The sequence below is a fragment of the Phyllopteryx taeniolatus genome, chromosome 19, assembly GCF_024500385.1.
Source record: "Phyllopteryx taeniolatus isolate TA_2022b chromosome 19, UOR_Ptae_1.2, whole genome shotgun sequence".
Lineage (NCBI taxonomy): Eukaryota > Metazoa > Chordata > Actinopteri > Syngnathiformes > Syngnathidae > Phyllopteryx > Phyllopteryx taeniolatus.
The window spans coordinates 18,575,133-18,601,391 of NC_084520.1; the positions used below are offsets into that span (position 1 = coordinate 18,575,133).

At 50.6% G+C, this 26,259-nt stretch overlaps 3 protein-coding genes across 7 annotated transcripts; all 3 read right to left on the minus strand.

The window, feature by feature from the left end:
- Positions 1-557: 557 nt before the first annotated feature.
- grb7 (growth factor receptor bound protein 7) lies at positions 558-8,248 on the minus strand. The gene is made up of 14 exons (XM_061757174.1): positions 7,912-8,248; positions 7,634-7,825; positions 6,533-6,659; positions 5,541-5,697; positions 5,351-5,472; positions 3,214-3,288; positions 2,622-2,870; positions 2,420-2,518; positions 2,266-2,334; positions 1,962-2,078; positions 1,791-1,848; positions 1,618-1,705; positions 1,081-1,174; positions 558-1,010 (listed from the first exon to the last, which is right to left on the minus strand). The coding sequence occupies exons 2-14, from the start codon at positions 7,747-7,749 to the stop codon at positions 864-866; spliced, it is 1,518 nt and encodes a 505-aa protein (XP_061613158.1). The 5' UTR covers positions 7,750-7,825; positions 7,912-8,248; the 3' UTR covers positions 558-863.
- A 653-nt stretch (positions 8,249-8,901) lies between these two features.
- arf2b (ADP-ribosylation factor 2b) lies at positions 8,902-14,728 on the minus strand. Of its 2 annotated transcripts, none has more exons than XM_061757186.1 (5): positions 14,570-14,728; positions 12,843-13,000; positions 11,244-11,354; positions 11,028-11,152; positions 8,902-10,050 (listed from the first exon to the last, which is right to left on the minus strand). In XM_061757186.1, the coding sequence occupies exons 2-5, from the start codon at positions 12,988-12,990 to the stop codon at positions 9,889-9,891; spliced, it is 546 nt and encodes a 181-aa protein (XP_061613170.1). In that variant the 5' UTR covers positions 12,991-13,000; positions 14,570-14,728; the 3' UTR covers positions 8,902-9,888. The 2 variants fall into 2 exon arrangements, with proteins under 2 accessions (XP_061613170.1, XP_061613171.1); XM_061757187.1 differs by having other exon boundaries at positions 14,555-14,579.
- A 661-nt stretch (positions 14,729-15,389) lies between these two features.
- On the minus strand, positions 15,390-26,096 carry LOC133469725 (mitogen-activated protein kinase kinase kinase 14-like). 4 transcript variants are annotated; one of them, XM_061757150.1, is made up of 14 exons: positions 25,690-26,020; positions 22,039-22,202; positions 21,875-21,953; positions 21,291-21,684; positions 21,057-21,191; positions 20,444-20,573; positions 20,246-20,374; positions 19,807-19,911; positions 19,362-19,528; positions 18,635-18,785; positions 17,975-18,367; positions 17,754-17,848; positions 17,313-17,689; positions 15,390-16,697 (listed from the first exon to the last, which is right to left on the minus strand). In XM_061757150.1, the coding sequence occupies exons 1-14, from the start codon at positions 25,899-25,901 to the stop codon at positions 16,163-16,165; spliced, it is 3,066 nt and encodes a 1,021-aa protein (XP_061613134.1). In that variant the 5' UTR covers positions 25,902-26,020; the 3' UTR covers positions 15,390-16,162. The 4 variants fall into 4 exon arrangements, with proteins under 4 accessions (XP_061613134.1, XP_061613135.1, XP_061613137.1 ...); XM_061757151.1 differs by lacking the exon at positions 25,690-26,020 and adding an exon at positions 22,287-22,422; XM_061757153.1 differs by having other exon boundaries at positions 16,359-16,697; positions 17,581-17,689; positions 25,690-26,096.
- Positions 26,097-26,259: the final 163 nt, after the last annotated feature.

Below are 26,259 nucleotides of genomic sequence, written 5' to 3' on the forward strand. Positions count from 1 at the left end.
AATTATCATTTATACACGTATTACTATCTACATCTAAACTGTCCGTTATCTACGCGTTGATGATACAATCGCTTACGGACATATTTCTAAAGCTAGTTGGCTTACTAAAAACAAGTCAAAGGTGGTCAAAATGTCATCGATAGCTCAACTCACCCGATTTTTTTGTTTTCCTCCTCAAAAACTTCAAACTTGTTCGTTTGCTCCATTTAGGCAACGCGCTGAGGTTAGCTTTAGCTGGCTAGCCTAATCGCCAAATTTAGCATGTCTTCATTCCTTTTTGGAGAAGAGATAAAAAAATAAATACAAAAATGATCTAAAGATACTCCTAAATCCACCGACACGCTACTTTAATGTGTCAGAAGCGTGATGACGTTTGTCAAGGAAGACTTCGGACAAAAAACAAAAAACAACTGTTTTGTGCTTGAGCTTTTCAGCAGGTTCCCCTTCGGCCACACGATTTTTAGTCGCGTTATTTGCCTATCAGCGTTCACGTGTGACGTCTTCTTTTCAAAGTGGTCAGCTGTTGTTGACCACTTTGAGCTTCACAAGGCGCGTAGTTAACGTTTATTTGGAAAGGATTTATTTAACATGTAAAAGAATAATTAAAAGACTTTCAAAATGGTAAAAATGCCATGTTAACATTGACAAATGTGCTAAAATGCAAACAGAATGCGAAAAAATAAACATAATGCATCGACACGTGAACTCTAAGGTCATCACGGATCCAGTTTCCCGTCATGCCGTCATTGGTCGCTATTAGTCACATGACCCTGCGGGAGGACTGCTGGAACAGCTGCATGATGGGATCATGCAACAAACACGCGTTTAAAAGGGGTGGGGGTTAAAACGGGGGTGTTGAGGGGTCATAGCGCCACGCACGGGCACGGGTGTTTGAGGCAGACGGGCAGGATGCCCTTGTTGACCCGGTGGAAGTCCACCAGCTGCAGAATGTCCGCGAAGAGCGTGGCGCCGTCATCCATCGTCACGAACGTCCGCCCGCCGTCCTCGCACTGTAAACATACGCGCAGTCAGCGCGCACACGCGCACACGCACACGCACACGCACACGGGAGGCACTCACAGTAATGACCAGGAAGTGTTTGGTCTTCAGCTCGAAGCACAACGACAACACGAAGCAACGAGCGTGCTGCTGGCTCGTACGGATCAGGAACATCCTGCGGAGAGGGAGGGGGCGGGGGGGCGGAAATATATGCACACAAACACGTGCAAATATGGGTGTGCATGCGCACGCACACACACACACACACACACACACACACACAGACGAAACAAAAAGATGCGCAAAAACATGCACCCACACAGATGCACATATACATTGGCACACACGCGCGCGTAAACAAACACGCTCATGCAGAGACACACAAAGACAAACATGCACATACACACATGCATAAATGCACATATACAAACAAATGCACACGCATGCATGCGCAAATGCATCAGTGTAGAAACACACACCATCCACGCACAAACACAAACATGGGCGCGCGCACACACACACACACACACACACACAGATCGTGTTAGCTTGAACGTGTCTTCCCGCTCCCAAAGTAGGACAAGGCGATGCGGTTGCCGTGGCGACCGGCGGGCTCACCCGTCGACGAGGCCTCGTTTCTCCAGCAGCCGCCGCGCTTGCTTCCGCGATACGCCGTCATGGAACCACAGCTGGCCAGCGTGGAGCGCTGCGACCGACACACACACAGACACAAAGATGGACGCGAGCGATACGGCGGCGGCCTTGACAGCGTCGCGGGCACGTCGACTTACGGGCCGGTCCCGAGGCCGAGCTCGAGTCGGGCGGGCTGCGGTGCAGAACTTCCAGACGCTGACGCCCAAAACACGCACACCCAAAACAAAACAAAAAACAGGTGACACCGCTACCACTTGGCCACGCCCCCTCACACAAACACGCCCGTGACGATCAGCCCCCCTACTCACCCGCCAGGCTCGCCCTCCGCGGCACTCGGTGCACTCGGCCTCTGTCGGGTCGTCAACGACGCGACCGCCGGACTTTCCGGAAAAGTCCATCACCGCCAGGCTGGCCTCCGACTTGGCCTGCACGCACACGCAATCACACACAAGCGTACACTTCTTTTGTGTGTGTGTGAGAGTGCACGTTAGTCTATATGTGTGTGTTCATGTGAGCGTGTCTCTGTGTGCATGTGTCAGTGTTTGTGTTTCAGTATGTTTGTGTACAAGTGTGTGCACGTGTGCGTGTGCTTCCATGCGTGCGTGTGCTCACTTTGCCGTCCGTCAGGCTTCGCCGTGTCCACGTGGACTGTTGGAAGTTAGACTGCAGCTGCTTCCCATACTAAGACGCACACACACACACACACACACACACACAAATAGGTCACATGTTGTTCAAGCTGAGCGCTTGAACATCCGAGCCTAACCTTAAACAATCTGAAGGCCGAGGTCCAGCAGGTTCTGGTCTGCTGGCTGTCGGCGCAAAACATCTTCAGGTGCTGAAGGCGGACCGGACTTCCTGAAGGCTGCGCACACGCATACACACACACACACACACACACACACAAATAAGGCCACGCCCGCCTTTTGTCAGTGTGACGCCGTGAGGACGTGGCTCAGGTCACCGACCGTGACGGCGAAGCAGAAGTGTTGCGGCGCGGCGTAGAGTTTGCGCGCGTCGACCACGTCGTAGACGTGAAGGTCGCGGAGGTCTGCCATGTACCGCAGGTGTCGCGGTTCCTCGGACGCGCCCTTGGACGAGCAGTAAAGACCCGAACGGCGCAGGAAGAAGTAAGCGCGCTTCCACGACTTGCGCGCGGAATCCTTCATGTGCAGGAAACCTCGGATCTCGGGACACGAGCCCGACCGGACCAGGTCCTAAACGGACCACGCGAGCGCACACACGCACAAGCACGCATCAGAGTGTGTGTGTGTTACGTGTCGATGTGTGTTGCTTGTGTGTGTGAGCGTGTTGTGTGTTTCCAAGTGTTGTTTCTAATCTAGTATCTGTGTGTACATTCCATGACTGTGTGTATGCATACATGATGTGTGTACATCGGTTTTGTGTGTTGCGTGTCTTTGTCTTGTTTGTAGTGTGTGAGTGCGCGTTGCGTGTGCGCTGCTCGTCTATGCCTGTCGTCGTTAAGCTTCTCTACACCGTGCGTGTTGTATGAGCGTCCGTGCACATTGTGTGTTGCATGTGTGCGCGCGTGCGTCCGACCTGTACGAGTTGTTGCGATGTCATCTGCTTGCCGCCGTCTGCGCTGTCGGAGATCATGGCATCTGGGAAGAAGAGCTTGGAGGAGGAGGACGAGGACGACCATGTCAGAGCACGCCACGGCATCGAACGACTTCACGACCACAAAGTCATCACGTTGTACGTGGCCGTGCACGCACGCACGCACGCACACAACACGTGCATACACGCGCGCGCACTTCAAACAGGGCTTGACATGAACTTTTGTGCTTAGCAGACACTGATGATGATGATGATGATGACGACGATCTGGTTTCCCAGATTTACTTGCCACTCAACATTTTTACTAATTGCATATCAACGCATTTGTCAACTGGGGCGGGGTCAAGCGAACCTTTTGTCGATGGAAATGAGGGCTGCCACAAAATGATCTTGACGGCTCCCGAGTCACTGATTATTCGTGCAATTAGTCAACAAATCGGATCGTATGTAAATTGCAGTTTATCAAACCGGCAACCTGTTCTTCTACGGCCATCCTAGGCTTCTAGCTTGAAGCGTTTACGGTATGGGCGAACTAAAAAAAAAAAGATACAAATATAGTCACCCTTTAATAAACTTTGCAGCTTGTACCAGTGTTCCTGGCATGGATTTATATAGGATTATGCAAATTCAAATGAAGGCGATACTTTTAGCTGCAAATGTTTAGTGCTCTAGGAAAAGCGGTACGGAAAACGGACGGATGGATGGTTAGTGCTCTACGTACAATCACAGGAACAACCTTTCATTGGTGAAATTATTTGTGGTCTCTTTTGACAAAAAAGTAAACGAGAAACGAGAACAAAATGAACAAGTTCAGATTTATCTTCAATGTCCGTGCATTGTCGGTGATGACGACGTTGCCCCCAGCGACGTGGCCGGCACGTCCTTTAGCCAGGTTGCTACTGTAGATATGAAGACTATGGGTACATTGGGAATTTCACTCCAAGCGCGCTGCCTACACTTGGGAATGTTCGGAAACTCAGTGGATCGTTGGAGTGTGCCGTTTGGTTACTCTGAGCGCCGGATGTTTACAGGCAAAACTGACACACTCAATATGGTGGAGGCACTGACGTATTCCTGCCAATGGCCGACACGCTCCTTCGCAAATTCATAGGAAACGGAGTGCGCTCTGCCTCTCTGAACACCGCGCTCTCAAGCGCAGTCAGAGCGTCAGATTGAATTTCCCAACATACGCAGTAGCGCGCTGTAGTAGCCTGGCTAAGCGACGTGGCAGCCATGTTGGTGGGGGCAAAGTTCCAATCATCCATCCATTCCCTGAGCCGCTTCTCCTCACACGGGTCGCGGGCGTACCGGAGGCTATCCCAGCTATCGTCGGGCACGAGGAGGGGTACACCCTGAACTGGTTGCCAGCCAATTGCAGGGCACATACAAACAAACAACCGTTCGCGCTCACATTCACACCTACGGGCAATTTAGAGTTGTCAATTAAGCTACCATGCATGTTTTTGGGATGTGGGAGGAAAGCGGAGCGGCCGGAGAAAAGCCACGCAGGCACGGGGAGAACGTGCAAACTCCACACAGGCGGGGCCGGGGATCGAACCCCGGACCTCGGAACTGTGAGGCGGACGCTCTAACCAGTCATTTACCGTGCCGCTGCGTTCCAATCAAAGGTAAGGAAAATAAGTCCTAACTTGCTCATTTCTAATGTCACGGTGAGGTGCTGACGTTATGATGATGTCATAGTCACGATTACAGCGGCTGAATAAGTATTTAACACATTATGTTTTGCAACAATTAGTTTGTGATAGACCTTTTTGTAGGCCATCCATTAGGACTGAACCAGCTGATATTCATTTGCACTGACAAGGGACTGGATGGCTGTTTGATTATTGATGGATTTTAGGCGCCGTCTCGGCTTTGCGTGCCTTTTTGCGCCTCCCTTTCTTCATGTGGTCAATACTTTTTCACATTTTTACACACAACCTAAGTTCGGAGCTTATTTGTTCTACTTTCTTTGTATGCATGTATTACTCAGCTTGTTCCCAACATCTGGTGACATTTTCAGGTCAATAGCACCTTTGGAAATATATTTAGTGAGAAAAATGGCGACGCGTTAAATACTTATTTCAGCCGCCGTGTGTCACGATGATGGCGCTCGTACCGCGGGCTTGCGAAAGAACTCATACTTGGCGTAGTTCTTGCAGAAGACGAGACGCGTGTCGGCCTTCGGCGCCCAGCCGGCCTGAACCTCCGGCACAGCCTCGTGATCCTCTAGGCACCTTTCTGGGGAGGAGACGCACACGCTCGGTCAGGAGCGCTCGCCATCGCGTGCGTGCGTGCGTGCGCCTCACCGAGGCCGAGGCCGGGATGGACCTCCATGAGGGCCCAGTTCTCCCGCTCGCCGCACCGCGCCGTCGTCACCAGCGTGCGGCAAACCTCCATCGCCGTGGCGACGGAGCTCACGTAAAGCGAGCGGCCGTGCTCGCCCTCGGCGAAAACCTTCAGCAGCTGACACACACGGCAAACACACAAACGTCACACGGCCGCGCGGGCGTTTTGGAAATCCTTCAATTGTTTTAATTGTCGACCCGGATAGTTCCGGAAAATCCCAACGTCGAGATTTCGACTCAGGAGCGATAAACGATTGCGAACGCATCATCATTTTGTCACACAGGCTGTGAGGAATTGAAACGGGTTCTAATTGCCTAATGATGCCACAAGAAGGTGTCACGGCACTACTTTTGTGAAAATGAAACTCCTCAACTCACTTGAATGTAGTTCCTTGATACCACAAACTAAAGCTTTTTGCTTTGGCCTAAGAAGCGCGGCTGCCGAAAATCATTGAAAACGGGACTTGAAGCGAGGTCGTTGCAGCGTCGGACACATTTGGAAACCAAGGCGGCGTCCCGCAAAAAGGTCTCCGTTAGGAAATATCTTTTGATCGAAGTATGCGAAAATGAGCCGCAAGCGTGTCCGTGTGTTTTTTAGCACGTGTGTGCGCAGACTTGGCGGCCACACTCTCGACTCGGACACGAGAGAGAGCAAGTCGCGCGGTTGCTGATGCGCACGCACACACACGCCGATCAGTCTCCAAATCAGCCGGTTGCGTTCTGCCGACGGGATCTTCGGGCGGCACTGCGGCCAGTTTGTTTTGCGCCACGGGAAAAGGGGCGGGGCCAACAACAGCCAGCACAAGAGCACAAAGGCGGGGACCGAGAGGCGCCAAACCGGCCCGACCGGAAAGTTCCGACTGTCGATTCAAGCGGCCGTCGCCGGTTGGAAGAATGTTGGTTGGTTGGTTGGTTGGTTGTTTTGTTTTGTGCATTCGTGCTCGCAGACTGACGTGTTTGTCGCCAGATGGCGGTGAGAGCGTCGCCACGGCAACGGGCGACCCGGCGGGACCGCAGAGTTCCGGGAAGGGGTCGGGGATGGACAGCGCGGACGCCGAGAAAAGTTCGCTTCGTACGTTCCTGGAAGAAAAACAGAAAAACGTTAACCTCCCCCCTGCGGCGATTGGCAGCTTGCGGTCAGGACACGCCCCCTGCGGCAATTGGCCGCTTGCGGTCAGGACACGCATCCTGGTTACGCACGTGTGCAATTCGAGTGTGCGCATGAATGTATCAACATGATGAAATGATACAACAAATATTGCAGTACTATTTGATATTCTCTATAGTAGTAGTAAGTGTTGTTGTTGTTGTAGCGTCTTTAAAATGATATTTAATCACATGCTAAATTTCCAAAGCACATTTTATTTACAGCAGCATTGACAGAGTGAGGTTCAGAGTGCACTTCTGTCTTTTTTGGGAGGTCGGGGGGGGGACACATCCACATCAAAGTGGGCGTGTCTACCAAAACATGCGGAGCAGCTGGATGTTGAAACCAACTTCAATTCATAATTAACACATTCACTGCCATTGACGGCTTGAGAAGTCAAATATCCGTGTTAACTGGGAAGGCTGGCAGTGAATGAGTTGAATAACAGCAACAATATTAATTAAAAAAACAGATATAACCCAAGTTAACGCATTTAATTTTCAGTGTTTGTGTTACAGACAAAAGACGTTTTAAGGCGTGATTATTGTTGTGCTGTAAGGTGATACATATTTCCATACATCTTCATTAATTTTGAAGTGTTTGTACAGAAGGAATTCAAGTTTTTGTTTTTATTGTTGAGTTTCTCACTTAAGGAACAGCACTGTATATTTCTTTTTTTACGTGAACTTGAGGGGGTACACGTTTATGAATGTAACAAATATAAACCTATATTTAGTTTACAAATAAAATCAGTTGTGTTGAATTGAAAACGTCGAGGCAAATATTTCATCAAAATCTTTTCAGTTGGGCGATATTTTAGTTTGTTTTCTGATTGTGGCCCAAGACTGGTCGCCGCCACCTATCAAACAAGCCCAGGCAGGGCACCGCTCGTGACGTCATCACGCACCTGCTGACGGACGCCTCGCGCCTGACGGCGGCGATGATGATTGGCTGCGAGCGGCTGACTTCCGCCCAGGTGACGTCATCCACATCGTCGTCTAAACTTTTCTTGTTTTGTGACATTTTCGTCCTTCAAGATTCGCAAAATCCGAACTGCGTTCTCTCACTTTCACGTAACGTCACCACGGGGAAAATCCACCTGCGAGCACGCACACACACACACAACAACAACTCAACACCACAAACACACAACAACAGCACAAACACGCAACAACACAAACACACAAGAAGTCAAAGTCGGCGTCGTGTTGTCCGTTTGGAACTTCGGGCGTCGTTTCCGTCCAAGTTTCGATCGGGCGGCTCCAAGTTTCGCACGTGACCGCCGTCGGCGTTCAGCTGTCAGTCATCATGGCGACGATGACGTCGGCGCGGACACCTTTGGCGGGTTCTGTTGCCGGGGGGAGGAGCCACCGTCACGCGTCACCAACGCACCTGCACACACGCGCAAATCATTGACCAAAGCAAAACTCAAACTTTGAGCGCAAAAGAAAATAATAATAAATAAATAAATGGGTGACCAATTTATTATTATACAATTATATTATAATTTTCTTCAATTAAATTTTATTCTTAAACAAATTAATTTAAATAACTGGTGTCCAAAAGAACATTTATGATAAATGAACATATTAATTAGTAAAAAATAATTAAAAAAAATAAAAAAATTAAAAATTAAAATAAACATTCATTATAGCACACCAGTTTATTGTAAAATGTAATTGTCAACAGCGCCACTGCCAGCTTTGAAAACTTGTTACACATTTAACCATTATTTTTTCTTTTTGTATTTATATTCATTTATTAATTCACAATATTGCAGGTTTGTAACGATTCACGTGCTTTATATCCTTTTACTTTAGTTCATCTGTTACAGCTCACGTTCGACAAATCTGAATAGATTGTGAAAAGTATTTGAAAAATGTACGTTTAAAAGGAAGCTTTGTAGGAATTTAATGGACTGCTATACAATGAACATAATTATGAACATTTTAATAAAATTCGTTGGAAAATTAAAATTACATTATGAAAGTTGTACAAATACACATGAATTGAAATTTTCAAATTTAAAACTGAATTCAAGTGATTGTTGTACAAGTGTACATTGTAATTACATTGGGAAAAATGTTCAATAAACTTGACTGTGGCACAAAACATTAATTTGAATTAAAAAGTTATTAGAATCAATAAATAACTTTGTACAAAGAATGAAAAGGATGTCATTAATAATTTAATTAAAAAGCTGGTTGTACAACTGAACACTTCCAATTGTCTTGTGCTTTTGTTGCCGGTTCTTTGGTGCCACCTGGCGGCCCAGCGCGGTGCGGCACACGTGTGAATGTTTGCGGTGCGTGATGACGTCATGGCGCGTTCTTTTTTTTTGATCAACTCACGTTTTATTTTTCTTAATATGTGTTGAGGAAAGCCCACAAAACAGTTTACACATTTACAATCATTGCGGCGGGCTGAGGACGGCGCGGGTGGCCCGCTGACTCCGTCCCCGCAGACCCGCCCCTGCCACGCGAGCGCGCACCCTTCTCGCCCGTGTGATGGGGCCATCTGATCCGGTGCCCAAATCCTTCTTCCGAACCGAACGGTGACGCCGCCCGCCGCTGGGCGACTTCAAAACTTCCTGCCTGGCTGCTGGACATTTTGTTGTTGTTGTCGTCGTCGTCAAAACTGCTGGGATGGTTTTGGTTGGTTGAGCAGTCAGAAGTACAAATAGAATTGCGTGACAGGAAGAACGAGAACAAGTAGAAGAAAAAAATGAAAATAAATGTTTGTTTGAAATGTTTCCACAAGACTCCTCCCACAAACGCGCCTTGTGCTGGGGTGGGGGGCTCAGCTGTGATTGTAGAGGAAGCATGATTTTCATGCTTGACAGCGGGGGGTTGGGGGGTGAACTCTGACCTGATACAGGTTAAATGCTTCTTACAGGAGTGAAATGACATCTAGCAATCAGGCATTTAATACGGTGAGGGGGCGGGGCAATGAAAAGCATGCTTCCTCTGGGGGGGGGGGTTTAGACAGAGGGAGGTCGGGGTCCACACGGGTGTAAAAGGCACGCCAGCGTTATTTCCCCCGAGATGAGGGAAAGGGGGGCGTGCGGAAATAGAACAAGGAAACAAGAAAGACGCGTGTGTCGGTCCAAAGAAACAAGAAAGACGCGTGTGTCGGTCGGTCGGCGGGTGGCGCGCGGAACGCTCATTTCTGGTTCTTGAGCTGGTTGGACAGCCAATCGAGGCCCTCGTAGAGGCCATCGCCGCTGGTGGCGCACGTGGCCTGGATGTACCAGCTGCGTTGGCGCAGCGAGTGCAGGCCCAGCTTGTCCGTGATCTCGGCGGCGTTCATGGCGTTCGGGAGGTCCTGGTTGACAAACACACGCCGACATACGACTCAACACAAACGCATACTTCATTCTAGTTACAGTTGGAAACGGATGTTTACATACACCGTGTGAAAAGATGTGCTTTTATTTCTCGCTCTGTGACATGAAATCAGATGAAACATTTCCAGTTTCAGGTCCATTGGGATGACCAAAATACATGTTTTTTTGCTAAATTCCACTTTTCCAACATTTTTTTATGAATGTCTTCAAATTCAGAAGTTTACATACAGTAAGATTGTGAGCATCAATATCCACAGCGAAACGAGTTCTGTAGCGACGTGTGCTGAAAGGCCACCTCGGGTCAAACATTTCCACCATGTGGCTAAATGACGACTCGTGCAACGTATACACTCACCAAGAAGGGGAAAATAGTTCTGTCAGGAATTCAGGTGTTTTTTTTTTTTTTTAAAAAACAGTTGCTACAGAGATCTGAAAATGTCTTAAATGTTAGAGGTGCAACAATGAATCGATTCATGACAACTCCTCAATTATCAAATGAATTGCCACCTATTTTGATAAACGATGAATCGTTTTGAGACCTTGTTGAACTTCAAATTGTCCAAATCGTCGCAATTTCAGATTTCTCTCCTTGTCCGTAGTAGCAGAGTTAGAATCTTTGTGTTTTTCAAAATAAGACATTTGCAAACATCTGCTTTGGAACTTTGGAAATCAAAGATATTCTGATGGACGTCACGGAACAAACTGGGAACTGAATCATCAATGCATGCTTTTTCTTTTCTGAAGAACGTTCTGTTTTCCAATAAAGGGATAGAAGTTAAATGTCTTTTTTTAATGATGAATCAAAAAATAATGGACAGATGACTTGAATCTTCAAATGGCTGGTTGCAGCCCTCACTAACGATAGCGACAGGCTACCTGACTGCTTACTCTCTGTCGGCAGCGTAACCATCGACTACGGAAACGGCTAGGAAGTCGTGTTTTGCGACGGCCTCACCTGCTTGTTTGCGAAGACCAGAAGAACGGCTTCTCGGAGCTCGTCCTCCGACAGCATTCGAGAGAGTTCCTCCCGGGCCTCGTTCACGCGCTCCCGGTCGTTGCTGTCCACCACGAAGATGAGACCTGTGCGCATGCACGCACACGTCGACACACGTCAACACGCACAACGGCTTCCCTCACACATACACACACACGTGCACGCACGCAAACTGACCTTGAGTGTTCTGGAAGTAGTGGCGCCACAGCGGGCGGATTTTGTCCTGACCGCCCACGTCCCACACGGTGAAGCTGATGTTCTTGTACTCTACCGTCTCGACATTAAAACCTGCACAAGATGACGACACATTGTGACGTTTGCACGCTTACGACGTGGCGCTCGCGTCGTTGTCAGCAACTTGAAGGTCGAAAGGACTTGCGGAGTACGACACGTCGCCCGGCCACGCTTCGACGTACGTTTCAAATCCTCTCGCTCTCCTTAACGAAGTCTGAAAGGGTCGCTCACGACGAAAACATTCCGACCCCTTCCTTCAATCGGAACACTCAACCTTTACCGGATCATAAAAGATCAGAAGCGTTCAAACGCAAAACCAGACATCGGAATTTGAGAATGTAGTCCGATCAGGTGGAAGCCCATCGTCCTGGTTGGTGGACGGCAAAGGGGAGCGTTTCAATGCACCAGTAGGAACTTTCGACGTCTACAATGTCGTTTGTCCAACACGAGAGGTCACCGGAGATGACGATAGACAATGTTTAGGCTCAGTTTGTGCTTACATATATCATATCCTACTTGTGTACATAAATCACAGACATGTATTTCACTTTTGTCCAAAGACACCACCCACGAAGAATGTTTTTTTGGTAAGTTCAGCTTCAAATCATCGTGTCATCAACCCGTAGCTTGCGGTCATTAGCGTAGCATACACAGGAAGTCCAAAAACCTTTTTTGCCGCTTTGGTCGCGTGACGTTCCCCATATTGTGGATTACGAGGCCGATTTGGAAAATCTTACATTTTATTGACAAGAGCCAGACGTTTTCATGTCATTCACAGCCAAACTAGATTCAACAGTCAGACAAATCCCAAATCTTCACTACTAGAAAAATGACACAAATGCTTTACCAAATGTAATGTAATAATGCTTTATGGTTAAAAAGTACTGGAACTACAGTCCCTTGAGCTAACCCCTGAACCTTGACCCCCCCCTAATCCAAAACCTTGAAAGGGAGAGACAAGTCCCATCGATTGCACACAATCCGTTTTCTTCGACCGCGACCGAAATCGGCAAAGAATTCCTCGCCGAATCTGCCTACGCCAATGTCACCCATGACCTCCGTGAATCGTCTCTCGGACTGTTTCAGGCAGGTAGCCAAAGGCAATACAGTTGAAAGTTAGCATATTTAACAGGCGCAAAAACATTTGCGGACGTACGCGACAAGCACGCGATGACGCAAACACCCACGGGCTCGCGATTGGCTTCAATGAAGATGACGACGTCAAATGCGCCCGCCACTCCTTTTTGGACAAGTCTTACACGAGAGTCGTTTTATTTTGTCGGGTTAGGAAACGCCGCGCGGAACAACAGCGGCGCTTGAACGAGTCATCTGTTGAAGTTCCTCAAGCAACTAAGAAATGTATTATGCTCTTGCTTAAGTGCAAAAGTGTCACGTTCCATATAAAGGCAACGTCAACAAACGTTTGATGTTCCATTTAAAAGGAACTCGTACAAACATTTGATGTTCCAGTCACAAGTCCCGACCGTCCCTGCTCCACATAACGGAGCTCGGCGTTCACTCGGAAGGAGACGGCGTGCGTACCGATGGTGGGAATGGTGGTGACTATTTCTCCGAGCTTGAGTTTATAAAGGATGGTGGTCTTCCCGGCGGCGTCCAGGCCCACCATTAGGATCCTCATCTCTTTCTTGCCAAACAGGCCCTTAAAAAGGGTAGCGAACATATTCCCCATGGCGACGACACTGCCGGGAGGAAGGAGAAGGACATCAGGTTAGCGGCTCACGAGACAGGAAGGAAGTGGAACCAACGCTTTCTTTTTTCGTGTGAAACAATCTCAGGCTTTTGGTGGAGGGGCACTTGTGTTTTTACCTAAACGCTCCAAAACATCAGGGGAGGTCGTAGGCCTGTCACTATGCACTATTTTTAGAATCGCTTATTCTAGACAGTTCATGCCAAATCATATTTTTTCCTATTACGTCTCAACTGGTTAGTGATGTTTACTTGGTATTGTTCAATGATCAAACAAAAAGCTTTTTGAAACGGAGAGCTACTTCTTGACTACGGATTCATGCAAACAAATGGCTACTAGTTGGATATCCACTTCTGAAGCTGCTTCAGGTTCAACGACAACCTCAGTCACACATCCTTCATTTATACTACAGCTGCAAATAACGATTCTTTTCTTCATGGATTAAGGTGATGGTTGATTTTTCCTGAAATTGGTTGAGTCTGTTACATCTGTCAGGAAATCGGCAAAAATGGTGATCAAAGTTTTCCAAAGTAAAAGCGAATGTTTGCAAATATCTTATTTTGATGGAGCGCAAAGATAATCATTCTGCTTTTATGGAGGACGACAGAAATCGGGGAATATAATGTTGTATATGTATAATATACTAATGTTGAGGGGCCTAAATCATAGGATTTAGACCTAAAGGCGACCTCTAAACACTGCCCCCTTTACCTGAATAGTTTTTAATTACCGTTTAATTGATTAAATGTTACACTTTTACTGACGAGAGGCAATGGAACTAAACGCATTCTTCTTTAGTTGTGTTCCAATTGGAAAGGGGGGGGGGGCAAAACGTTAGGGCTTGTTGGCGCTAGCCCTCCAAAGGGCGTCGTCGAACGTCGTCGTCCACTGCTTGGCGAGCTGCTGTCCAAAGTGCCATTTGTCGACTTGCTTGTTTCTTGTTTGCCACCCATCTGCGGCGTGAAGCGCAGCTGAGTAATCACTTGAGCGCGGCCTGCTCCTCCATCGACCCTCCGCTCAACGCACACCAGTGAGCTCCCGACCGTTGGCTCGGCTCGCCTTTATAATCTCAAAGAAAAAAGCTCCGCCTAACGGAACGGGAGAATTGTTTCTTTTGCCATGATTCGGTTGTAGGGTGTTGAGAGGCAAATAGCGCCGCTAACCTGTTAGCGCCGCTTAGGGCGGATACGTTAGCATAAACTGGGCGAACGCCGACATAAAAAAATACGTTTACCGAGCATAATGCCGCTAAATGTCGATTATTAGGAACATTTCATCGAAGCATCAGTGGACTAAGCGAAACGCTAACGAGAAGGGGGGGGGGGGGGGGGGGGAAATCTCTTTGAGTGGAGCATTTCTTCCAAATGCGCCCGTTGTGAGAAAGTGCTAGCCTAGCCGCTAAATGCCGCGTCACAGCAAAGGCGAAGCGAGCTTGACCTCCCCCACAAAACGCTTTTCATGAAAACGCTCCGTTCGGACGCCTCGACATAGCGTCTCGCACCGGACGAACGTCGGGGAGCCGCCGTCGGCTTTGAGAACAATGTACCTTGTCAAACCCTACCTTGTGGGTGCTTCCGTTATGTTCCGTTAGATTGGCTGCCGTCACTCCAAAATGGCGTCTTGCGCAACCGGCGCAAGCAAGCCGTCCTACTATCACGTCTGAGCCAATCGCAGCGCGCGGAGTGGCGCCAAAGTCCCGCCTCCTCGACGCCGCCGTCCAATCGCAGCGCACCTGGACGGCGTCTGGAGCGGTGCACAAAATGTCGCGGAAGTACAACTCACACACAAACACATTCTTTGACTTTAAATGCTATTCTAATACAGGTAAAACATTTTTTTAAAATGTACATTTTTGAAGCTAAAACAAATATTTTTTTTCCGACAATGAGTTGGTTTGACTTGGGAAAAAATAGTTATGCTATTAATCTTGTAAAATTGAGGAATGGAACCTATATGAAAAGCCTTAGCTAATTGTCTTTCTTTTTCGATTAGTTATTGTTTATTTTTGAATGTACCTGATCCTTTTTGTATTTGACTTTGACAAAAGCCACAGTGTTTATGTATCTCGTTCAATTGTGAAAAAAATTAATCTTTGACTTTCTTTCGGTGTAAGAGGAGAAAACCCGTGTGTAAAAAAAAAAAAAAAAAAAGACTGGTAAAAGTAGAAGTACTGATTAAACTCCTGTACTTAAATAAAAGAAAAAACCTTTTCACTGTCAATTATATCCAGTAACAATAGTCTTTTTTTTTTCAATTTGGTACAATGAAAAAACAAAACCCTCTGCACACCAAATAGTTTGTCTTGAAAGATGTAACCCGCCTCTGGTCCAAAATCAGCCGGGATGGGCTCCATCCACATAGAGGACAAGCGCCACAGAGAATAGAAGGATGAAGATAAACATTTATTGTGCAGATCTCAAAAGTCTAAATCCAAACTCAGCACTCTATTGTGCATACAAACAAATAACATTGCTGATATTTTAAATATTGATGTACTATATAATCATATACTTTCAACCTTAAAGGGCCCTCCTCTTGGCTGACGTGCGCCAACGCACTCCATCATTTCCGTGCGATTACTGTGGAGCTGTTGTATTATTTTCTCTCTAGACGCCTAATAATTTGCTGTTGAGTCGGTTTCTGTCCGCTGTTTGCTCCAGGCAGATTTCTGTGACAAGTGTACTGTAGGACCCAAGAACTTATTCCAGGGTTGCGCGACTACTTTTCACGATAGCTTAGCGGTTAGCATGGCTTCTCCGTCTTCTCCTCATCTTCGTTACGTGATAACGATACTTGTCACAGTGTAGCTTATTAGTGACTTAGAGGAGCAGTTGCAACTGCAGATATGAAGACGCTATACGCCAGCGCGCTGTGGCAGCTCGGCTAACCCACGTTGGGGAGGTCGAAGGCAATGCGTGGACATTGAAATTAAGTCGTAACGTTTTTCACCAGGTTGACTTTTTGTCAACGTAAGCGTGTGCGCTGACAATACAGAAGCTTTTTCAAAAAAAGCCCCCAAAATAATTCCCAGGTACTTTGTTGTGATTGTACGGCGTTGTACGCAACAGTATGCCATACAATGTGCCGGCATCCTTGCCCTTTTGCTTTTCTTGCCGTCCACACGCACGGAATGCGATGACGACTTCCCCCCCTGCTAGCTTAGCGTCGCCGTAGACGCGCAGCTCGAAAGGCTGTGGGCTGCGCAGTATTTAGCTGCACTAGCTAGCCAGCTGTAGCTTGTCGCTTGCGAGACTGGTGCAAGATATCCGAGTGCCGAGCACTCCCCGGAAGTACCCGAGCAGCCAGGATAACGTGGGCACACCGTTCCGAAAATAGAATTCAAATAAAAATCAGCGAATGTGTTGATTTCGTCGTATCGATGAAAGAAGTGCGTAGCGGCCGGGTCGGGCCAGCGTCTGTGAGGCGCGGGTGGCCGACGAGCTGTCATACTGACAGTTAATGTCGGACTCTGCGTTTGCAGACGGCCTAGCGAGACGCCGCGCCTCGCCGGTCCCGAGTCCGGGTCATTGTCGGACTTCCAGTTTGCCGTCTCGAACTCGCCACGTCCAACGCGGACACCAGTCGGGCGCGGCCACGCATCGAAGCCAGAAAGACGACTCGCGGAGCTCCCGCCGGAAGGACACCGACTTCCTGTCCAGTGTCTCCAAGGTGAAGGCGCTCGCTGACATCTGATTGGAGGACAGGGAGTGATGTCACCAGGACGCGTCAAGCTGTCAGACCGCCAGCAATGAAAGTACGGTAAATCCCTGCGAACGCAGCCCGAGCCCTGCTGCCAATAGCGGAAAATTGCCCCTCATGGAAAAGGTTGACAATCGCCTCTCTGGTGTGGATCCGGCCACTCTTTGGAGGACGACTCGTGACGTTGTGGTATTGTAAAGCACAGGTGTTAAACTCAAGGCCCGGGGCCAGATCTGGCCTGCCACATCATTTTACATCATGTGGCCCGCGAAAGCAAATCACGTGTGACGACTTCATTTTTTCTTCTTAGAATACCAAAACTGCAAATTATCTTCACTCTTCTTAGTGTTCAGATATTGTTTTTTTTTTTTACCAATCCCTTTTTAAAATAGACCGAATCACAGTTGAATTTTTTTTGACTGCTCTCCAATTTCAAAACTTGTCCTCTATTAATTGAACGCGTCTATTGTATGCCAGTCATCGTGTGCATGCATGCACGGGCATGCATTTCTCGTAATGGCCCCCGAGGGAAACCAGAACTACAATGTGGCCTGCGACAAAAAGGAGTTTGACACCCCAGTTGTAAAGTAGAACAGTATTCTTACGTGAGGCTCATTTGGGGCTGCTCGACCAACGCAACGATCAACTTTTTGAGGGGGGCGTCAATCACTGGCGCTATTCGCTGTTGGCGGCATGTCTCGCGGGGCTCGAGCGTACTGGTCACCTGCCGGCCGATTCCGACGGCCACGTGCCCGACTCGGACTCGCTGACGTTCGCGAATCCTCACGCGCTCCCCCCGAGCGTCCTCGATCCGGACGTCCACGCCCGGCGCTGTCACATGATCAAAGGCGATGTAACATTCTGTAGCATTACCTTCAAAGCAGCGCGAGGGGGCCCCGCGTGCATACGCTGAACTCTCCACGAGCCCCCCGCAGGACGAGAGGACCCCCGAGCTCACGTCATCCGACGAGCACTCCGAGTCCTAGAGGACGAACCAAACAAAAGTCCACATTTAAAAGGATGCGCACACGCGCGCGCACGCGCACCTTTTCCGAGGCCTGTGACGAGCTGCTGAAGCAGGAGGGGGGGTCGTCTCGCGGCTCGGGCGTGGGGGTCCGCGTGTCGGCCCTGAGGCCCGCGCCTGGTGACACGCGGGAACAAATCAGGAGTATCTGTGACTGCGTCTCAGTAGTGTGCGTGCGTGTGAGCAAATGCTGTTGCTGTTGCGCGTGTGAGAAGGTTTTGGGAACTTCCCAGGCGGACTGACCATCTCGGAGTTCCTCCAGCTGGCCGTCGGAGCCCCCCCGAGCGCCGCCCGCCTGCCGGCCTCTCCGCAACAGAGGGAAAACCTCCAGCAGAGCTCGGAGGTATCGTGCCGACGCTTCCTCGTCCTCCTCGTCCTCCTCGTCTTCGCAGTCCTCGCAGTCCCCCTCGTAGTCCTCGTAGCGGCCGTCCTCTTCTCCCACGTAAACGTCCGCGGCCGCCGACTGCGGGGCGAGCGAGTCGGCCTCCTCCGGGTCCCGGTCGTCCTCGTCGGCCGCCCTCGTCCTCCAGGGGCTCACCCAGTGCATCGCGGGAGAGCGGTCGGCGGCGGGCGCGGTCCGGGACCCGTACAGTTTTTCGTGGGCCGTCCGGACCGAGGCGGCGCTCAGACCGCCGACTGTGGACGGCGAGAGTGAGACGAGCGGCGCGGTCACGTGACGGACGTCTCGTCGACAGCCGATCGGGTCGCAGAAGCGCTCAGTAGTCACTTTCGCGCTGAGGGGGGGATAGGCGCCGCTCAAACGCTCTCACACATGCTTGAAGCACTCTCACGCGCACTCGTGAAAATGTTGTCACTCACACGACTAAAATTCTCTTCGCCAACTGAAATGCTCGCTAGCAGTACAGAAAACGGTTTCGCTCACACACACACAAACGCACTCACCAGCTTTGAGCGCGACGGCGGTTTTCCCGCGGAGCCGTCCGGCCGAGTCGCGTCTGTCGGGATCCTTCCGCAGTCCGGCGCGGAAGATGCGGCGCGTGGCGCGGTCGCAGCCGGGCGGCACCTCCCACAGCGGCGCCGGCTGCGTGACGATCTGACACCCGGCACGGCACACGCGTGACGTTGATTTCAAACATCCCAAATGGCATTCGCGCGTCCGGAAAGTGTTGACGATGTTTGACTTTTGCTGCATTTTATTTTGTTGCAGCCTCATTGCAAGACAGCAAAACATTTTGTTCCTTCAAATTTTGCGCACAACATCCCCGATTGACAACAGGATTTTTTTTCCCCATCAAAAGTGAAAAACTACGAAATCAGCGAAACGCGCCGACGGCGTCACGAGCACTCAGTCAACTTTGTCCGTCGGAACGCTGTTCGTTCCGTACGAGCCGACCTTCGCGCTCCTTGCGAGTGTCCCCATTTTGCGTGTGCGCGTCTGACTGTCGACGGACACGCGAGCCGGCCGAGACGCTCTGATTGCGGTCGGCCAAAATGAGCAGGCGGCCCTCCCGCTTCAAATGGACTTTTGGACGTTTTATAGCAATCGATGGCAGTGATTTAATTGCTCCCATTTTTTACTTTCCGCCACGCGCCGACATATGTAGAAATGTTGCCCTAAAACGAGCACGTGATAAGCGGGAAAGGCGTCGGCGGTGGCGTGGGTACGTACGTGGAGGCACAGCGGCGGCGCGTAACGTCGCAGCCACGGCTGTCGCCCGTTCAGCATGTGCAGCAGCATGCAGCAGCCGCTCCAAACGTCCGCCTTGGCGCTCGCGGCCACGCCCAGCGCCACCTCGGGCGCCATGTGAGTCTCGGTGCCCGCCAAGGACGCCGCTCCTCAACACGCACGAACAAAAAGACAGCCGTAGACACACGCGCACACAAAACACATAGACAACAATGACGTGGACACGCACGCTTCAGGGTGGGCAAACGTTAGATTTGCAAATAAAGTACGTCAATAGTTAATTCATTTCATTATAATTCATTAACCAGTGATGTATTCAAAGTGAAGTTATTTTTTCCAAATAAACAAAATCATGTTAGCTTCAATGAATTTCTGTCCAATCGGGTGACGATTAATACGTTGGATTTGGCGTGCACGCGTGTTTTACCCATCATGCCTTGAGTGCTGCGCTCGCTCTTGTCCAGCACGCGAGAAAGTCCAAAGTCGCACAGGAACGAGTTGGTGAGGTCAGCTGACAGCAGCACGTTGTCCACTGCATCAACACATACGCGCACACACACACACACACACGCAAAACACACACTACACACAGAGGGACACATAACACATACAGAGACACACAACACATGCAGAAACACACCACACATAAAATAGCACACCAACATGCACACGTAAAAAAGTCCACACAACACAGAAACACAAAAACATGCATGCACACAAACACACACGTGTGTGCAAACTCAGACAAAAAATACATAAATGCGCGCGCACACACACAACACACCACACAGAGACACACGCACAAAACACACACACAGGTTAAGATGTTGTTGTGCAATGGCTTCTTGTTCAGACGGAGCTGCGACCTTTGACATCCAGGTGCAACACCTTCCTGCGGTGCAGGTGCTGCAGCGCCCCCAGCGTTTGCCACAGGTAGTGCAGGGCCAGGTCTCGGGGCAGCCTGCCGCTCGCCGCCAGCAGCTGAGCCAGGCCGGCTGAGGAACGCCCATTCGACACGCCGTCACGGGGGGGCGGCGGGGGCGGCGGGGGGGCTCAAGGGTTACCTGGCTTCAGGTCCATGAAGAGCACCACGTGGGGACCCTCCCGAACGGCGCCAAAGAGGCGGACCACCCGCGGCGACGACGCCAGGCTCCACGACGTCACTTCCTCCTCGCGGAAGCGACTGGCGGGGACCTAAACGCACGCACGCACGCACACCATGAAGGCACATACAAATAGACACACCACAATAACACACACAGACACACAACACACTAAGACGACACACAAGCACAACAAATATATACACAACACACCTTCAAACAACACAAATGAACACACTCAAACAACACACAATCATGGACACGTACACAAATAACAACACAAAACTATACACAATGTGCACAAACATATACACAACCAGGGACGTCGCTAGCTTTTGACATTTGGGGTGGCTTAGCCCCCCCTAAGAATTGTTGTCGATGGAGGGAATTTCACCCCAAAGTGTAACGGTCCACGAGGGTGGGGGCATTTTGTGTTTAAGGGGGGGCTCGGACTATGAACCTTCACCATCAACACATATTGCTAAATATTGAGAAGTTAGGGCTAACGACGCCGCTGCACACAACACATACGCAACACGCTTAAACAACACAAACCAGCACAGACACGGCTGACCTTCTTGGCGGCACACGTGAATCGCGTGTTGCAGTCGCGCACACACACGACGTCTCCGTAGGCGCCGCTGTGGATGTGATGCAACACGGTGTACTCGCAACCCTCTCGGTACCGACCCGTCACGGGACGCAGTTGCTACACAACGCAACAACCACAACAACAACAACAATAACAATACCAGTGCTCAGTGGTGTTGTGTCGTGTGTGTGTGTGTTTGTGTGTGTTGTCACTCACGTCGTGCAAGAGGAAGCCCCGGTTGCTGTGCGGGCTCGCCCTCCAGTCCAGCAGGTGGCGCTGGCTGACGTGCGTCAAGTAAGGACAAAGCGACACGACTCTGCTTGAGGGGGCGGAGCCACACTCCCGCTCAGCCAACCAGGAGGAGGAGGAGCTAAAAGCGGACGAGGCTTCCTCGCTTTCACTTTGCTGAGATCGGCCGCCGGAGCGTTGCGATGAGTCGCCGTCGTCGTCGGGCGAGTCCTTAAACTGAGGGGGCGGGGCGATGACGTCAGCCTGTGACATCGTCACGTCGCCCGGCGAATGCAGCCAATCGGTGCGTCGGACCCGCAGACTTCTCATTGTGCCCTTTTCCTCTTCGTCTTCATCCCAACTCCTTTGTTTGGGTTCTGTCCTGCGCACGTACGGGACACCACAGACAACCAATCGCTCCCACTTTCAACGTCTTCAGTGAAGCTAACATGCTAACTGGCTAACATGCTAACAGATTTTTGCAATGTGGGAAGAAAATCCCGCACAGGAGATTCAAGATTGCTTCCCAGAAGCTGCTGACCGGCGTGCAGGTGACGTCACCCGTGAGCTACCTGAACGCGTCGACGACGACGTCGAGCCGCGAGCCGCAACGGCGGACGCGCGTCGGGCTGAACTCCTGAAAGTCTTCACCTGCCCACACAAAACGCACACGCTGACCTCAGCAAGTGGGCAAGATGTGTGTGTGTGTGTGAGTGAGTGTATACGCGTGTCTCACTCTCAGCCTGAGCCACGACGGGCCCACACAAAGGTTCTCCAGAAGGTTCCGGCGGTTTTCCCGCGTCGTCCAGCAACTCGGCGGTGCCCTGCATCATCGCCCGGTTGAAGGGGCGGCGGCCCGACCCTCCGACGGGGGGCAGCATGTGACCCGACGATGACGTCCTGCCACACGACAAAGTCGAGAATGAAATCGTCGTCATCATCATCAACAAAGCGGCAGGCCCGGACCATGTGTCCCCATCCTGCCTCAAAGTGTGCGTGGACCAGCTCGCTCCAGTCTTCACTCAGATCTTCAATAGATCTCTGGAACTGTGCGAAGTTCCATCCTGTTTCAAACGCTCCACCATCATTCCAGTCCCCAAGAAACCTGCAATCTCGGGTCTGAATGACTACAGGCCTGTCGCTTTGACATCTGTGGTCATGAAGTCTTTTGAACGCCTCGTGCCGGACCACCTCAAGAGCGTCACAGGTCCCCTGCTGGACCCCCTGCAGTTTGCCTACCGAGCGAACAGGTCTGCGGATGATGCGGTCAACATGGGACTGCACTTCATCCTAGAACACCTCGACACCGCAGGGACCTACGCGAGGATCCTGTTCGTGGACTTCAGCTCAGCATTGAACACCATCATCCCTGAACTCCTTTCATCCGAGCTTCTCCAGCTCAGCGTCTCGCCTGCCATATGCCAGTGGATTTACAGCTTCCTGGCGGGCAGGACACAGCGGGTCAGGCTGGGGGAGGCCACCTCATCCGCACGCAGCATCAGCACCGGGGCGCCCCAAGGTTGTGTCCTCTCTCCGCTGCTCTTCTCTCTCTACACGAACGACTGCACCTCAGCGAACCCGACTGTCAAACTCCTGAAGTTTGCAGATGACACCGCTGGCATCGGCCTCATCAAGGACGGTGACGAGTCTGCATATCGACAGGAAGCGGAGCGGCCGGAGCTGCGGTGCGGCCGACGCAACCTGGAGCTGAACACGCTCAAGACTGTAGAGATGATCGTGGACTTCAGGAGGCATCCTTCGCCACAGCTGCCCCTCACGCTGTCCAGCCGCCTTGTGTCAACCGTCGAGACCTTCAAGTTCCTGGGAATTACAGTCTCTCAGGACCCGAAGTGGGCGACCAACATCAACTCCGTCCTCAAAAAGGCCCAGCAGAGGATGTACTTCCTGCGGCTTCTGAGGAAGCACGGCCTGCCACGGGAGCTGTTGAGGCAGTTCTACACAGCGGTCATCGAATCGGTCCTGTGTTCTTCCATCACAGTCTGGTTTGGTGCTGCTACAAAGAAGGACAAACTCCGACTGCAACGGACAATCAAAACTGCTGAAAGGATTGTCGGTACCCCACTACCCACCCTCGAGGACTTGCACGCTGCCAGAACTAAGACAAGAGCGTGGCAAATCCTCTCGGACCCTCCGCATCCCGGTCGCCGGCTCTTCCGGCTCCTTCCCTCAGGTAGGCGCTACCGATCGATGCAAACGAGAACTAGCGGACATTCCGACAGCTTCTTCCCTCTTGCCATCAACTTCTTAAACAGCTAACCTACAATTCCATTGCAACATGCTGCCAATGATTTTGTCTTGAGTTCGTTGTCACATTTCTGTGGGGCCAATTATGCATTAGTGGTGCACTCACTGCGGTAGTCTCGCCACGCTGCACTATTTGCATATCTGTTCTTGACCAATACTGGCCACTCATGTGCCAGAGTAGCATCTGCTCCATTTGCATACTGAGGAGTATCTGCACCATTTGCACAATCGACATTGTCCCAGATGATCGCGCTACTCGTCACTCGTCAACCGCATCCACTCCTTGAAGTCTCGGCGCCCTTTGCACAATGCTCATTGCACCGGACTATTGCAATATTTGTCATTCCAACTGCTCGAAGTGCTCGAGGACTCTGCATCTTTTTGCACAATTGTCCAAAACAAATTGTACCGGCATTACCAGAAAACTAGCAACCCTTTACTGCTCAGTGACTGTTTTTTTTCTGTCAATGTCTTTCTGTCTCCAAAGTGTTCTGTCAATTGAGCGTCTGTTGTCGTACTGGAGCGGCTCCAACTACCGGAGACAAATTCCTCGTGTGTTTCTTTGGACATACTTGGCAAATAAAGATGATTCTGATCATCATCATCATTTGCGGGCGGCGTGGAACAGAGGGTTAGTGTATGCCCTGCAGCCAGAGGGTCGTGGGCAAGACACTTAATTAACCCACGTTGCCCACGAACAAATGCGGTCGGATGTTCGGTGGCGGCCGGAGGGCCCGTGGGCGCAGAATGGCAGCCGCGCTTCCGAATAGTTTACCACCAGCGGGTGTGACTGAGGAGTAAATGAAGCATACGATGAATTGTAAAGTGGCCTTGAGTGCCTTGAAAAGTGCAGGATTGTTATTCTTATCATCCTCATCATCGTCTGAAGGAACAACTTAAAAATAGCCGCGTGGGTTTTGGCGCAGCTGTCCAACCGCGTCTTCGTCCAGCGAGCGACACGCGGGCATAAACTGTGCTGCCAAACTTTTTGGACGGTGGTCCGAGATCGGTGATTCTCAACCGGTCGGTCAGGACCCAAATTTGGGTGGGTACAAAAACACATCTGCCTCACAGTTCTGAGATTGCGGGTTCAAATCCGGCCTCGCCGATGTGGAGTTTGCGTGTTCTCCCCGCGCCTGCGTGGCTTTTCTCCGGGTACTCCGCTTTCCTCCCACATCCCAAAAACACGCACGCGAGGTTGATCGAAGACTCAAAATTGCCCGTAGGTGCGAATGTGAGTGCCAATGGTTGTTTGTTGAGACCGCATGTGCCTTGCGATCGGCCGGCGACCGGTTCAGGGTGTGGCCCCGCCTCTCGCCCGGAGTCGGGCCGGGATCGGCGCCGGCACGCCTGCGGCTCGCGTGAGGCTAAGCGGTTGGGAAAATGGATGGACGGACGGACGGACGGACGGCTTGGGGCGGAGGTGTACCAAGCTCTTACACGAAACAAAGTATCAAATATGTTCCTTCCTTGCGCGCTAGCTGCTAGTTTACGCTGTAAACAAACACAGTGCCGCTCAGCCTCTGGCTGGCAGACGTCACGGCATACAACAAACTGGTTGGAAAATATCATAAACTGTGTATCTGTTTTCATAAGCTCTTTCTCCACAACAAAAATCGAATAATTTTCTTAACTTCTCTGAAAGTGGATCACAACTTTGCAACGAGAAGGAAATGTGGGTGACAGCGGATCAGAATCAGAATCATCTTTCTTTTTTTTATTAAGTATGTCCAAATAAAACACACAAGGAATTTGTCTCCGGTCGTCGGAGCCGCTCCAGTACGACAACAGACGCTCAATTGACGCACAACACTTTGGAGGCAGAAAGACATTGACAAAAATGGTAGCATTTTGTAGAATCTCCCTACTGCTGCTCGTCGTCAACAAGGTGCTCTCAAGTCAAAGCCCCCCGAAAATAGGAGGTAACTCGTATCTCAAGGCAAAACTGAGCATTGTGCAAAGAGCACAATACCCATTTCCAAAAAAGGGGCAACATTTGTATGATTCAATTGTGTTATCACTGCATGTTTTTATAAAGTCTAATATGCTAGGACAAGCGGTTAGCACATCCGCCTCACAGTTCCTCACACCGGATGATCAATTTCCCGTTTCCTCCACTTACCTGCTTCGATCCTTCAGGTGGGGCCGGCTCGGGGGGGGGGGGGCGGGGCGCCGGACGGGAGGACGTGGGGGGGGGGGGCGGTGTTCTATGTGTTCCTCAGGTCGGTCCGGTGGCGAAGTTTTGGGGTTCGGGTCCTTCTCGACCGTCTGGACGTTTCTTTGTGGGTCAAGTGTCACCTCGCTGCTTTCCCGGCCCCCACCGACGCTTCTCATTGGTCCAGACAAATTTTGACACCCCCGCGACTACATTCTTGTGCACCCGATGACACTGATACTTGTGTGCGTGTGTGCGTCCTCTCCCGGGCAACAGCAAACGAGGGCCGGGGGGGGCGCAGCAGCGGACCAATAGAGACGCTCCCCGACTTGGGCCTGCCGTCAGCTGCCGGACGTCCGTCAGCGACTTGGCGCGTCGGACGGCAGATGCCGATCCCGTCGAATTGGCAGACGGGAAGACAAAACTCTTTCGAAATCTCTCCATTGGATTCGCGGCACTTTAGAAATCAACAGCCTTGGTTGAAAATAGAAAGAATCGGAAATGTAGAGGTAGCGGTTGTTGGGGCAGGGATTGAAG

Coding starts and splice junctions, on each gene's coding strand:
- arf2b (XM_061757186.1), bottom strand. CDS start 12,990: ATGGGGAATATGTTCGCTACCCTTTTTAAGGGCCTGTTTGGCAAGAAA. Junction 11,153..11,243: donor CTACTTCCAGAACACTCAAG/GTCAGTTTGCGT, acceptor GCATGCGCACAG/GTCTCATCTTCGTGGTGGAC. Junction 10,051..11,027: donor TGGTCTTCGCAAACAAGCAG/GTGAGGCCGTCG, acceptor TTTGTCAACCAG/GACCTCCCGAACGCCATGAA.
- grb7 (XM_061757174.1), bottom strand. CDS start 7,749: ATGTCACAAAACAAGAAAAGTTTAGACGACGATGTGGATGACGTCACC. Junction 2,519..2,621: donor ACTTCTGCTTCGCCGTCACG/GTCGGTGACCTG, acceptor GCGTGTGCGCAG/CCTTCAGGAAGTCCGGTCCG. Junction 2,335..2,419: donor CGGCCTTCAGATTGTTTAAG/GTTAGGCTCGGA, acceptor TGTGCGTCTTAG/TATGGGAAGCAGCTGCAGTC.
- LOC133469725 (XM_061757150.1), bottom strand. CDS start 25,901: ATGAGAAGCGTCGGTGGGGGCCGGGAAAGCAGCGAGGTGACACTTGAC. Junction 20,574..21,056: donor TCACGTGTGCCGCCAAGAAG/GTCAGCCGTGTC, acceptor GCGTGCGTTTAG/GTCCCCGCCAGTCGCTTCCG. Junction 17,849..17,974: donor GCTGGAGGAACTCCGAGATG/GTCAGTCCGCCT, acceptor GCGTGTCACCAG/GCGCGGGCCTCAGGGCCGAC.